Raw genomic sequence first — 14,449 nt, forward strand, 5'->3', positions numbered from 1 at the left:
TATACAGGTAATCTCTAACTTTCTGTTACTTCTTTTACTGTGATCAAATATAGAATGATAATATAGATACATTTTCAAGGCTATTAATGTGTTCAAATAAAAGATGAATGTAATAGAAAACTATGTTGTCATTGTAATGCGCAAGTCGAGCTTCACTTGTTTTCAAAATGGTAAGTGTATACAGAACCGCTGAGTAACTGTTGTCAAGATCAGAGACCGGTGTTTAAGTGCTTGCTGTAGTGTCCACCTGTCATAATGGTATGTATATGGTGAGATAGGTGAAGAGTGTGGCTACCGAGGTAGGTAATATGCGGAGAGGTGGGAGGTGGCTTGTAATGGCGAGTCCGTGAATGACTTATGCTGGAGCTCATGATTCGGTCCTTGTGGACAAGTGTTCAGAAGCTTAGGTTTTTCCTGTGGCAGGAGACAGTGTAGGCTTTGTTAAGATTATATACTTCCCTGAGTAGGGAGAACACTATGAACCTAGTTTAAGGGTTGGTATACCTTGGGGTCGGGTCAGGTGAAGTTGGATGGTTAAAGTTTAGGAAAGGTTGGTTTAGGTCACGTTAGATGGTGGAAGTCAAGTTATATGGTTGGGTTAGTTTCGTTGATAGATCAAGTTCACGTCCAGTTAAGTTAAATGGATAAGGTCAAGTTTCATATTTGGGTTAGATCAGGTTGGACAGTTAAGGTCATGTCTGGTTGGGTCAGATCAAGTTAGGGGATTGAAGTTGGATTAGGTCAGTTTGGATGGTTAGTATTGAGTCTAGTTCAGTAAATGTCAGGTTGTGTAGTTTATCTTGGGTGTGTGCATAGATTTGAGTCAAGATGTTTGGTTCACATCATCGTAAGGGTAATTATGAAATGGAGGATTGCTTGAATTTTGAATAATTAATGAAATGACTGTAAGTGTAGCACTGTGTGTCTGTAAGGTTATCGATGTATAAGTTCTTATGTTGATTTTAGGGAATGTAGATTCTGAGATCTGTATTTATGAAAATCATATTGTGGGTTCAATAAAGAGAACCTGTTGGTTAGAGTTTCGAAGAGACATGCCACTTTTATAGGTTTATTATCGTAGTATTTCCTGTATGGGATTTCTGTTGGTACCGTAAGGAATTGAAGAGAAGTGGGATTTTGCTTTACTGCTCTCTAAAACTATCTTTTGATGTTAATTCATTTGTGGAAGGGTTATGAAGAATATGGAAAATGCAGGGTTGAATAACATTGCTATAATATTGTGAAATGCGGAAATCAAAGAATATGCACTCATAATGTTTATAGACCACATTTATGAGGTTCCTGATATTATTTTGTATACTTACGAAGAACAAATACACAGAATGCCACTTATCTCTGTGAAGCTTTTTCATTTGGTTGGGTAGGTAAACAGAGTTCAAGTGTCTGACGAGATATAAGAATCTGACCCTGCGATTAAGAGATCTCATAAGCATTAATTTCAGCCTTATATTTTTGTTAACATCTGAACTCACTCATGTGTGCAAAACTTGGATTAAGATTCAAGTATTTTGAGGCTTGGTGACAGACCTAAATTTCTAATTAATAGAGGATAATAGGCTACACTAAACAGGTAAGTTTTCATGTTTTGATACAGCATCATCTACTTTGCATATTGACATATTAACCAAGTAAAGTTCTTTAGAATCTGAACAGGTGCCAGGTGAAAGTTTTCAGTCAGCTGTTAGCAAGATGGTCATCATTAGAAGATAATACTAGGACACTAAGATATAGTTGAATGTTGAGTAGATTTCAACATGAATGTTATGAAGTGCATCTCTTTAAGTTTCTACATTTGATTTTGAGTGTTTTTACCCCACAAGTCTCCCTTGACTTCAAAGCCCAGCCCACTTTACAAAAGCTTAAAGGTGATGGAGTTGCAGTTCTTACACTTAAGATTGCACATCTGTACTCACTGTTAAGATACCTTGGTAGAAATTTTGTTGATTATCATCTACAAGAGTGGCATTCATTTTCTAGAAAATTTCAAACTTGTACAGGATTCCCCGACCATCAAGTATCTTGGGTAAGGTTAGGTTTTCTTAAGTTGAAACTGATGTTCTTTTTATATTCTTGTGCCAGGTTAGGTTTCTTGGTTGTAGTTAAGGATAAAAAAATTAGTGAAGCAGGTCTAGCAGGGGGTCTGCTTTTCTCGTCTCTGGTATTTGGGGATTGAATATATCCCATTGGACTCCAAAGAAGTGTAAGGCATTCAGTGTAACAGTGATGATCCTGCCATAGGCCTAATATCCATTTTTTTTTAATATTAGTACCAGAATTGTCTGGCCTTTCTCTTTTAGATGACAATGTGCTCATATGACTCAGGCAAAACTTGCCACAATCAAGAACCACTTCAGTTGAAAAGAAAATGGTAAGGAAAAAGAATGAAATTATATTGGCTCCACATTTGTTTTCAGACTTAAGGAAGAAAGGTTATAGAAAGAGGAAATGATGAAAAATAGAAAGAGGAAATGATGAAAAATAAAGGAAAATTTCACAGCTTTGCTAATAATAATTTTTTCTGTTAAGTACTCCTTTCTGAAATGTTTTTGTTTTGTTTTACCCATGCCATGTTGGTCACCTTAAAAGATATTATTTGCAAAAATGATTATTTGTAACTACTTTTTAAGTCTGTGGATTTATTTTTTGTGGGGGAATATCATCCCTCTCTTTCAGACTCTTTTTTTGTCAGAATTGAAACTTATGTGGAGATTGTGATTTTCACCATTTGTACATATGTAATGCATTATTTTTTATAAGGATTAGCCTTATATATGAGCTGTAACTTGAGAATGCTTCCATAACTATGCTGGGTGGTAGTATGTCTAACGTTTTCTTCCTTTTGAAATTCACAGGAGTTTAATTTTTTCATTTCTTATAATTCTGCAGGCTCGTCGCTATGATTCCAAAACAACAATATTCTCTCCTGAGGGGAGACTATACCAGGTGGAATATGCAATGGAAGCCATTGGTCATGCTGGTACCTGTTTGGGTATCCTAGCAAATGATGGCATTGTGTTAGCCGCTGAGCGCCGAAACACAAACAAGCTCCTTGATGATGTGTTCCTTTCAGACAAAATTTACAAAATAAATGAGTAAGTTTTCTGTTTTTGAATAGCATTCATGTTTTGCTTATTGCTCTGTGCAGTAGTAGATTTCCAGCGACAAAGTTTCCCATTGCATTATAAAGAAGAGATTGTTAAAATCTCAAATTTACAGGTCCGTGGGTGATTATATGTCAAAAAGATATCAAACAGCAGGTGTTTTAGAAATTCATGTGTATGTACATCCCAGAAACGTGAGGGAATTGAAGTTAATTATAAAAGGTAGTAAACATGATTGGGTTTTGAACTTAAAAGTGTTAGAACTTGGAACTTGGGTGAAGGGTATGATATCTTTGTCAAATGAGGGCAAGAAGTTTGAGAAAGGATAAGTCATCTCTCTGCTCACTGTTTACCTCGCCCTCTTTGTTACATTCTCTCTCTCTCTCTCTCTCTCTCTCTCTCTCTCTCTCTCTCTCTCTCTCTCTCTCTCTCTCTCTCTCTCTCTCTCTCATGAATAGTAGGCAGTCACTGACTGGGAGGTATCATTAGTACTACCTACTACCTACCTGGGTATTGGTAGGGTTAGTGACAGCTGCACAGTGAGCCAGCACTTCACTGGTTCTGAAGAGTAACATGTTTGGCCCAGGTTGCTGTTTTTTTCTCTATGCCTAACCACTTGATGGGTTGTTTGCATTCATTTCACAAAGATACAGTTTTTTCATCTCGCATATAATAACACTTAACAACTCATAACTTGCACATCATTCTTCTTGACTAGAATTACATGTGCTAGGTGCTGCATGCTACCTCTGCCTTGTGGTAAATTCTCATTGTATTCATAAGTAACTATCTCTCTTTTGGTTGGTGGCCATTTACCAAGGCGGTATTATAATCAGTGACGCCTTCTTGGATATTGGGAGGATTAGTGATGTCCGTAGGGAAGCAGCACTTCTGTGGCTGCCAAGTTTTATACATTTGGTTGAGATTGCTGTCTTTTCTTTCTACTTCAGTCCTATGTGGGCTGCTGGCATTGAGTCTACAAGCATTCAATTCTCATTTTCACATGTAACAAGTAACACACATGACTTGTACTATGTAGCTCCAGATATTCCTGCAGTGAGCACTGTGCATTAGTCCTGCCTTTTTGACAAAATGTTGTACATACATGTAACTAAGTACTTTCTCTCTCTCTCTCTCTCTCTCTCTCTCTCTCTCTCTCTCTCTCTCTCTCTCTCTCTCTCTCTCTCTCTCTTTCTGTCTCTATTTAGTTTATATAAGTGTTGGGAAGAGCATCTTTATAATTAATGAATTGTGATATAAGTAGTACATGGGTTATTGGTTTGGTAAGATATAAGTAGTGGAATGGATATAATGGGGTAGATGATATTACAAAGGAGGAAGTGAGAAGACCAGTAACATTAAAAAAAAGGAAAATTGAATCAGGAGTGTAGGTATTTAGCAATGTTTAGAGGAGGAATTGAGACTTAAATGTCATTCTAAAGACTTTTAAAACTGCAAGCTTACTTCTTCATTGAATAGGAGGGAGAAAAGCATTACCAAAAAACTAGAAACCAGTTGCAGTAATATCACAATCTGAAGGTGTTTGAAAATTTTTTGATAGATATTAGGGTAACTGGAGTATTGCTATGCTTTATTTATCTGTGGTAAAAAAAGCTTATATTTATTTATGACAACTCAGGAATAGGTGTGGGCAGGTGAAGCCTTTTCTACATCTATTCCTGGCGCTACTTTAAGTGGGAAACAGCGAACAAATATGAAAAAAAAAAAAAATATTGAAATTCTCTGTTAGAACTTTTTATGAAAATGTTTCACTATTTACACTCATTTTTGGACTACATTGTTACTGATACAACTTCTCCCTTTAGGGATATGGTTTGTTGTGTAGCTGGTATCACATCTGATGCAAATGTGTTGATAAATGAGCTCCGTGCTATTGGACAGCGACACACGCTTCAGTTCGGTGAGCCCATCCCATGTGAACAGCTTGTTATGAGGTTGTGTGATATCAAGCAAGCTTATACACAATATGGAGGTATGCTTTTTGATTCTTTTGTTATTAAACTATGATACTGTTCATTGTCCATTAATATAATTTCTTGTAGAGATTGCATATTGAAGTTTTTTGAAATTTTTGGCATTGATACCCTTGAAAAGTGATTTATTGTGGTGTGTAGAAAGCTTCTGAAACACTTTTTTCTTGGAATTGGACATATACTTAGAAAAGTGCTTGTCTTTTTAACCCCTTACATATTTAGCTGAGGGAAAGGAAGAAAGTTGCTCGCCATTTGGACAAAAAGACAAGGCCTGCAAATTTTGTTTCCTGTTATAAGATGAAAGAAATACATGTAAGGATAAGGGATATATGCAAAAAATGAGCTGACTTAACTTCCATGGTTATGGTAAGGTACCAAATCTAATGCAAAGAGGACCCCGGCAAGGACTAGTTAGGGTGTGCGGAAGGAATTGAGGAGAGTGAAGGGAAGGATTAGCAAACATCATCACTTTGGCACCATTGCAATTTTTTTGGGGGGGGGCTAACAAAGTGAGTGGGATACTTTAAAGTGTCTCAGTTATGCTACTCAGGGAATATCATGAAAATGAGTTTCACGGTGTGAAATGAATTGTGAAAATGGAAAGATTGAATTATTGGAGAAATTTTAGATATATGAATGTTCTGTATAATTATAAATGTTTTAAAATGGTATAAAGAAAGCAAGGTATGTAATTGTCTATGAATAGCTTTAAGTTTTTAAATACTTTTATGATGCTAAAAACTCTGAATAACTGTTTGGTTTTAGCACTTTACAAATTCTGCCAGATCATTTATTCCAGTTATAGTAAACGCCTAACTCATAGACCTTCCAGAGTTGGATTGTTATTCATGCACCATAAACCATGTCAGTCAAAATATGTAGTTGCATTCATTTTTAGTGTCACAATATGTTATTATTATTTTTTTTTATTAATTTACAAAGATTGATGGCCTTGTTCTCCACAAAATATGTTTACAGTCTGTTGCCCACATCCCCAATTTCTGACATTACACCTATGGGAAAACTTGTTTTAAGATTGTTTTATTTTAGTCATAAATTCTGTTTTATTTTAGTCATATATTCATGCAGTACATTGACAGTGTTGATCAAGGACTGCCTGTATTCTGATTTTCCTTATTAGTTATATGGTTATATAGTTACGTAAAGTTCCCAATTTATTTCAGTTTTGATTGATTAAAATATCAACAAATTGCTCTTAAGTTTGCTCAGTTTAAGATGCAGCTTTGAAAAACAGCATCCACAAAATTTCTTATGTATATTTACAGGAATGCGTCCATTTGGTGTGTCTGTTCTGTATGCGGGTTGGGATGGTCGTTATGGATACCAGCTATACCAAAGTGATCCATCTGGGAATTATTCAGGATGGAAGTCTACTTGCATTGGCAACAGTAGTGCAGTAAGTAACTTGCTATTTTCAAGAATAAGTAATCTCAATGGAATAAGCAACTCCAAAGCTCCAAGATTTTGACTGTATTTTAAGCCATTTTCAAGTTTTGAAAATGGCTTGGAATATAGTCAAAAGCTTGGAGCTTTTATGTTTATTTTTCCAGTGAGTTTACTTACATCAGTTTTTCATGTGTGTACATGATATGTGACTAGAACTATTTTCAGATACTATTCAGTTATGTATCAATTAAGCCTATCATTTTTGTTTGGTGATTTTTATCTTTTTGTTGATTGACTTCTTAAGAGGTTTTAGTCATCACTGGCAGTAGCAAGGGAATTTAGAAGTATTCTGTGTGGAAGAAAAAGAGAGTTGATTGGTTGATTGCAAATCAGTTTAGTGTAATGATGTAGGTAGATATGAATCACTTTCTAAGATTATTATTATTATTATTTTGCTTTGTCACTGTCTCCCGCGTTAGCGAGGTAGCGCAAGGAAACAGACGAAAGAATGGCCCAACCCACCCACATACACATGTATATACATACACGTCCACACACGCAAATATACATACCCATACATCTCAACGTACACATATATATACACACACACAGACATATACATATATACACATGTACATAATTCATACTGTCTGCCTTTATTCATTCCCATCGCTACCTCGCCACACAGGAAATAACAACCCCCTCCCCCCTCATGTGTGCGAGGTCACGCTAGGAAAAGACAACAAAGGCCACATTCGTTCACACTCAGTCTCTAGCTGTCATGTAATAATGCACCGAAACCACAGCTCCCTTTCCACATTCAGGCCCCACAACTTTCCATGGTTTACCCCCATGCACTTCACATGCCCTGGTTCAGTCCACTGACAGCACATCGACCTCGGAATTACACATCGTTCCAATTCACTCTATTCTTGCACGCCTTTCACCCTCCTGCATGTTCAGGCCCCAATCACTCAAAATCTTTTTCACTCCATCCTTCCACCTCCAGTTTGGTCTCCCACTTCTCCTCATTCCCTCCACCTCTGACACATATATCCTCTTTGTCAATCTTTCCTCACTCATTCTCTCCATTTGGCCATACCATTTCAAAACACCCTCTTCTGCTCTCTCAACCACACTCTTTTTATTACCACACATCTCTCTTACCCTATTATCACTTACTCGATCAAACCACCTCACACTACATATTGTCCTCAGACATCTCATTTCCAGCACATCCACCCTCCTGGGCACAACTCTATCCATAGCCCACGCCTCGCAACCATACAACATTGTTGGAACCTCTATTCCTTCAAACATACCCATTTTTGCCCTCCGAGATAATGTTCTCAACTTCCACACATTCTTCAAGGCTCCCAGAATTTTCGCCTCCTCCCCCACCCTATGATTCACTTCTGCTTCCATGGTTCCGTCCGCTGCCAAATCCACTCCCAGATATCTAAAACACTTTACTTCCTCCAGTTTTTCTCCATTCAAACTTACCTCCCAATTGACTTGACCCTCAACCCTACTGTACCTAATAACCTTGCTTTTATTCACATTTACTCTTAACTTTCTTCTTTCACACACTTTACCAATCTCAGTCACCAGCTTCTGCAGTTTCTCACATGAATCAGCCACCAGTGCTGTATCGTCAGCGAACAACAGCTGACTCACTTCCCAAGCTCACATCCACAACAGACCGCATACTTGCCCCTCTTTGCAAAACTCTTGCATTCACCTCCCTAACAACCCCATCCATATACAAATTAAACAACCATGGAGACATCACACACCCCTGCCGCAAACCTACATTCACTGAGAACCAATCACTTTCCTCTCTTCCTACACGTACACATGCCTTACATCCTCGATAAAAACTTTTCACTGCTTCTAATAACTTGCCTCCCACACCATATATTCTTAATACCTTCCACAGAGCATCTCTATCAACTCTATCATATGCCTTCTCCAGATCCATAAATGCTACATACAAATCCATTTGCTTTTTAGTATTTCTCACACACATTCTTCAAAGCAAACACCTGATCCACACATCCTCTACCACTTCTGAAACCACACTTTTCTTCCCCAATCTGATGCTCTGTACATGCCTTCACCCTCTCAATCAATACTCAACAAACTTATACCTCTGTAATTTGAGCACTCACCTTTGTCCTCTTTGCCTTTGTACAGTGGCACTATGCAAGCATTCCGCCAATCCTCAGGCACCTCACCATGAATCATACATACATTAAATAACCTTACCAACTAGTCAGCAATACCATCCAAACCAGCTGCCTTGCCGGCTTTCATCTTCCGCAAAGCTTTTACTACCTCTTCTCTGATTACCAAATCATTTTCCCTAACCCTCTCACTTTGCACACCACCTTGACCAAAACACCCTATATCTGCCTCTCTATCATCAAACACATTCAACAAACCTTCAAAATACTCACTCCATCTCCTCACATTACCACTACTTGATATCACCTCCCCATTAGCCCCCTTCACTGAAGTTCCCATTTGTTCCCTTGTCTTACGCACTTTATTTACCTCCTTCCAGAACATCTTTTTATTCTCCCTTAAATTTAATGATACTCTCTCACCCCAACTCTCATTTGCCCTCTTTTTCACCTCTTGCACCTTTCTCTTGACCTCCTGCCTCTTTCTTTTATACATTTCCCACTCATTTGCATTATTTCCCTGCAAAAATCGTTCAAATGCCTCTCTCTTCTTTCACTAATCATCTTACTTCTTCATCCCACCACTCACTACCCTTTCTAATCAACCCACCTCCCATGCTTCTCATGCCACAAGCATCTTTTGCGCAAGCCATCACTGCTTTCCGAAATGCATCCCATTTCTCCCCCACTCACCTTACCTCCTTTGTTCTCACCTTTTTCCATTCTGTACTCAGTCTCTCCTGGTACTTCCTCACACAAGTCTCCTTCCCAAGCTCACTTACTCTCACCACTCTCTTCACCCCAACATTCTCTCTTCTTTTCTGAAAACCTCTACAAATCTTCACGTTCGCCTCCACAAGATAATGATCAGACATCCCTCCAGTTGCACCTTTCAGCACATTAACATCCAAAAGTCTCTCTTTTGCACGCCTATCAATTAACACGTAATCCAATAACACTCTCTGGCCATCTCTCCTACTTACATACGTATACTTATGTATATCTCTCTTTTTAGACCAGGTATTCCCAATCACCAGTCCTTTTTCAGCACATAAATCTACAAGCTCTTTACCATTTCCATTTACAACACTGAACATCCCACGTATACCAGTTAATCCCTCAACTGCCACATTACTCACCTTTGCATTCAAATCACCCATCACTATAACCTGGTCTCGTGCATCAAAACCAGTAACACACTCATTCAGCTGCTCCCAAAACACTTGCCTCTCATGATCTTTCTTCTCGTGCCCAGGTGCATATGCACCAATAATCACCCATCTCTCTGCATCAACTTTCAGTTTTACCCATATCAATCTAGAGTTTACTTTCTCACACTATCACATACTCCCACCACTCCTGTTTCAGAAGTAGTGCTACTCCTTCCCTTGCTCTCTTCCTCTCACTAACCCCTGACTTTACTCCCAAGACATTCCTAAACCACTCTTCCCCTTTACCCTTGAGCTTTGTTTCACTCAGAGCCAAAACATCCAGGTTCCTTTCCTCAAACATTCTACCTATCCCTCCTTTTTTTTCTCATCTTGGTTACATCCACACACATTTAGACACCTCAGTCTGAGCCTTCAAGGAGGACGAGCACTCCCCGCATGACTCCTTCTTCTCTTTCACCTTTTAGAAAGTTAAAATACAAGGAGGGGAGGGTTTCTAGCCCCCCGCTCCTGTCCCCTTTAGTCGCCTTCTACGACACGTGAGGAATGCGTGGGAAGTATTCTTTCTCCCCTATCCCCAGGGATAGATATGAATGAATATAAGATATAAATGATTAGATTAAACATTGGACTGGAATGTTGAGAGGCTGACCAAAGAAGCTCCTCAGTTTACTAATGCTGACTGAAGAAGATTCTCACATGAATGAGGCTGAAAAAAAGAGAATCTTGTCAAATTACTGAGGCTGACCAAAGAATCACCTTAGATTACTGAGGCTGACCAAAGAAGCTCCTCAAATTACTGAGGCTGACCAAAGAGGCTTATCAAATTACTGAGGCTGACCAAAGAAGCTCCTCAAATTACTGAGGCTAACCAAAGAAGCTCCTCAAATTACTGAAGCTAACCAAAGAAGCTCATCAAATTAATGAGGCTAACTGAAGAAGCTCATCAAATTACTGAGGCTAACCAAAGAAGCTCATCAAATTACTGAGGCTAACCAAAGAAGCTCATCAGATTACTGAGGCTGGCAAACAAGCTTAGATTATTGAGGCTGATCAAAGAGGCCCCTCAAGATATTGGAACATAAAGGATAGTATGAAAAGAAAATATGTGAACCATCAGATCTGGTGCAGTTTCTTGGAGTAGTGCTGTCAGTAGTATTTTATGTCAATGAAATTATGTCCGAGAATAACATTGTCTGGTCACATGTAAGGGGCAATCATTGTGTAACGTCTTGCTCTTCTTAATGGTTTATCTCTTCATTATGTCACTTAATATGACAGTTGCCATATGAAGGGATAAGGTTGTAGAGGATATTACCTCAGTTCTATATGTATATCAAAGTATGCTGTGTGAAACTGACCACAACTGTTAATATATTCAGTATCATTGCCAATGTCTCTCACATCTTTTTCTCCTTTATTTCATACTTGATCAGTTTTTCCTGCTTTAGCATGGTAGTGTTAGGAACAGACATAGCAATGCCATATCTGTTCACATCTTTTCTAGTGTCATGTATAATGTTACTTCTTATTTCTTCTCCTTATAAGTGTGGTGACAGGATAACCAAACTTACATCATAATGCAAAATATGAAACTATTCAGCATGAATGTGGGACCAGGACTGACTGTGATAGTGTTCATCAACCCTTTAGTTACTGCTTAATGCTAGAATGGCCACTTCTCCTTTTTTCAGTCTTCTCAGTAATAGCCAAATGCCCCAGAAGTTTCCAGAACTGACCTGAGACATTTCCCCAAAATGAGTAAACCCTTAGCGTTATGATGATCGAGTGCTTAACTTTGAAACTGTCATAAGGACTCAGTGCAGGTTCTTCAAAGACTCTCTTGGTATCCTTGCTAATAAACACAAAGCTCCGTTTAATACCAAGTTCACATAGAATTTGATCATGTATTAAAGGACTATGTATATACCTTAACTCAGAGAGAAAGTGAGACAGAACCTCTTGTGGTATCCCAAAAACCTAAGTGACAAAAAAACAGAAAGACTTTTGTAAACTCATATATCAGATATCCAGGGCAGAGGATCAGACATTCAGCGAGTTACCAGTAGATTTAGAGAATTGCATCAGAAAATATAGGTGACAACCCACACCAAAGTTGAATATATGTTTCTTGAAAAACTAGGTAAAACTGGCTTTCTATCTGTTGATTCCAGTAATTCACAAGTAGTCTTTGTGTTCATTGGTTTAAGATTCACACATTTTTGAGAGTATGTGGCAATAAATAGGAATACAGGGATATAAAAGCATTATCTCTGTTTATTTTTATTAATTGTTTCTACATATTGTTACTTTTTATATATGGTTAGACACTGATCTCAGGCATTTTGCACGAGGGATTCTCTCTCTCCCTGCTCTCTACCTCCCCCTCTTATTTTTTATGTTTTTGTGTGTGTATATTTTCTGAAACATATAAAGAGAATTGAGAATGAAAACCATTTTGTCTATCAGTTTACTTACATGAAGTGTATCTCTAGTTTTGCATGTCAGGATTGTCAGCACTATTCACTTATTCACTTCAGGATACAAGTAGAAAAATGGTAAACTCTTGTTTAGATGTGCATACCCAACCTCTCAAAGATCAGGATTGGAATTAACTGTATTGCTTCTCTAGAGATGTGCTTTGTGGCTTTGCCCTCCCAAAAACACTAAATTCTTGTAAAGCTTTATTTATTATTGTGGTCTTGTTTTGATTAGAGCTTTATATGAAATTTTCTCTATGACTGATACATCGTCTAGGTTATCATTGGTTAGATGAGCAGCAAATGAGTGCACAGTAGTAACATTTTCAACCACTTTGAACAAGATTTAAACCTTGATATATGTGAGAGCTGACTTCTTTCAATGATGTTCATACTTCTGTTTAAAATAGAACGTTGTCAAAGATTAGATTATCAGGATGCTGAACTAATATGCAATCTGACTGACCAGACAAGAATATTGCACATTTGTTGTGGTAGTAATGAAGGTATGTATTTCTTTGTCCCAGTAAAATATTAAGCTTTCATTAATTTTTATTTTATTAATGTTCGCAGTTATAGGATATGATTTTGGTACCTACCAAATGAAATTTGAAGTAGGTAGTCATGTATTTGAAAGATATAATGATGGGTAATACTGACTTTTTAATTTGTTTAGGCAGCTGTGTCCATCCTGAAGCAAGAATACAAAGTGGGTGAGACTGATGTACACCAGGCCTTACTGCTTGCCCTCAAAGTGATGAGCAAAACTCTAGACATGACTAAACTCAATGCTGAGAAGCTAGAGCTGGCCACACTAGTCCGGAAGGAGAGCAAAAGTGAAATAACTGTTATATCAGTTGAAGAAGTTAAGAAACTAATAGCTGAACATGAGGAGAAGGAGGCCGAGACAGAAGCTGCCAAGCAAGATAAACAATCAGGATCTGGGAAGTCATCGGATAAGTAGCAACATAGTTGAAGGGGTGCCATATCATAGTGGTGGTACTCTGCAATCACAGCTTGTGAACTGGGTTGAAGCTTGTTGCTTAGGCAGGATTGGTGAGGCATTGTTCACTATGGTGTGCACAGGACCAATTCCTCTGTAATGTCAATTCGTCAGACCTGCTTGCGAAGCAGGTGCCATTCTACAGTAAGTGGTTTACATCCTAAACGATGATTTAATTTGGATTTTTTGTTGAGAGAGAGAATGATTGCTAGTTTCCATTTAGTAATTATATTTAAGGATATAGAACTGTAATGAATGGACATTGTTATGCTAACTAGACATCAGCAGGTGTAATATTGTATAAGAACTGTGGGTTTTTTCCTCACATTACTTTCATCTTCTAATAAAACATTGACAATAAAAAAACTTCAATATTCGGTTCTCATCCCAAACATGACTTCATGCTTTATCTTGTGTCTTTATCATATTTACCCCATCTTGTGCCCAGTACTTGGTTGGCAGATGCTGTCTTCAAGAATTTTTTTCTAAACAATAATATTGACACTGTCCTTGGCAGAAACATGTTTTAATCATGTCCATCTCAGATGAGAGAAAGATATATTTCAAGAAAAAGAATGAAGTTAAGTCATTGTTTCTTTAATGTTTGTAGACTTGAATCCTATAGGTGGAAGGGAATTCCACAGCTTTGCTGTTTAAAAAAGGCTTCATGGCTGGTTTCCATATAAAAATCTATGGTAAGCAGCAGTCAGGTGTGTCCTATAGGTCCAAGCCTCAGTGGCATGGACTCAAACAGACTGCTCAAAAGAGCTGTCTGAAATGATACTTGTAGAACAGAGAGAGGGTAGCAGCTTCATGGTGGATGGAAGGGAAGGTGGAAGAGAGAGTGACAGCTAAAGTTGATTATGTAGATGGCTTTTGATTCTACTCTTGACAGAGAAGTGGATGAAGAGCCATCATAGATGTGTAGGAGGTAATAAAAAAAATCTAATGGGTGAGTGAAACCCATGGATGTATAGAATAGCTGCTTTTGAGACAAATAAATAATTCTAGGTTAATATGGGTAAAACTGAAAGTTGATGGAGAGAGATGGGTGATTATAGGTGCATATGCACCTGGGCATGAGAAGA

The 14,449-nt window shown here is 38.0% G+C and overlaps 1 protein-coding gene across 1 annotated transcript; it reads left to right on the forward strand.

The window, feature by feature from the left end:
- The first annotated feature begins 154 nt into the window (after positions 1-154).
- Positions 155-13,733, forward strand: Prosalpha3 (proteasome alpha3 subunit). The gene is made up of 5 exons (XM_071662922.1): positions 155-258; positions 2,908-3,113; positions 4,949-5,115; positions 6,403-6,533; positions 13,035-13,733. The coding sequence occupies exons 1-5, from the start codon at positions 256-258 to the stop codon at positions 13,320-13,322; spliced, it is 795 nt and encodes a 264-aa protein (XP_071519023.1). The 5' UTR covers positions 155-255; the 3' UTR covers positions 13,323-13,733.
- Positions 13,734-14,449: the final 716 nt, after the last annotated feature.

Source organism: Panulirus ornatus, chromosome 6 (genome assembly GCF_036320965.1).
Source record: "Panulirus ornatus isolate Po-2019 chromosome 6, ASM3632096v1, whole genome shotgun sequence".
NCBI lineage: Eukaryota > Metazoa > Arthropoda > Malacostraca > Decapoda > Palinuridae > Panulirus > Panulirus ornatus.

Coding starts and splice junctions, on each gene's coding strand:
- Prosalpha3 (XM_071662922.1), top strand. Junction 3,114..4,948: donor AAAATTTACAAAATAAATGA/GTAAGTTTTCTG, acceptor TTCTCCCTTTAG/GGATATGGTTTGTTGTGTAG. Junction 5,116..6,402: donor AGCTTATACACAATATGGAG/GTATGCTTTTTG, acceptor GTATATTTACAG/GAATGCGTCCATTTGGTGTG.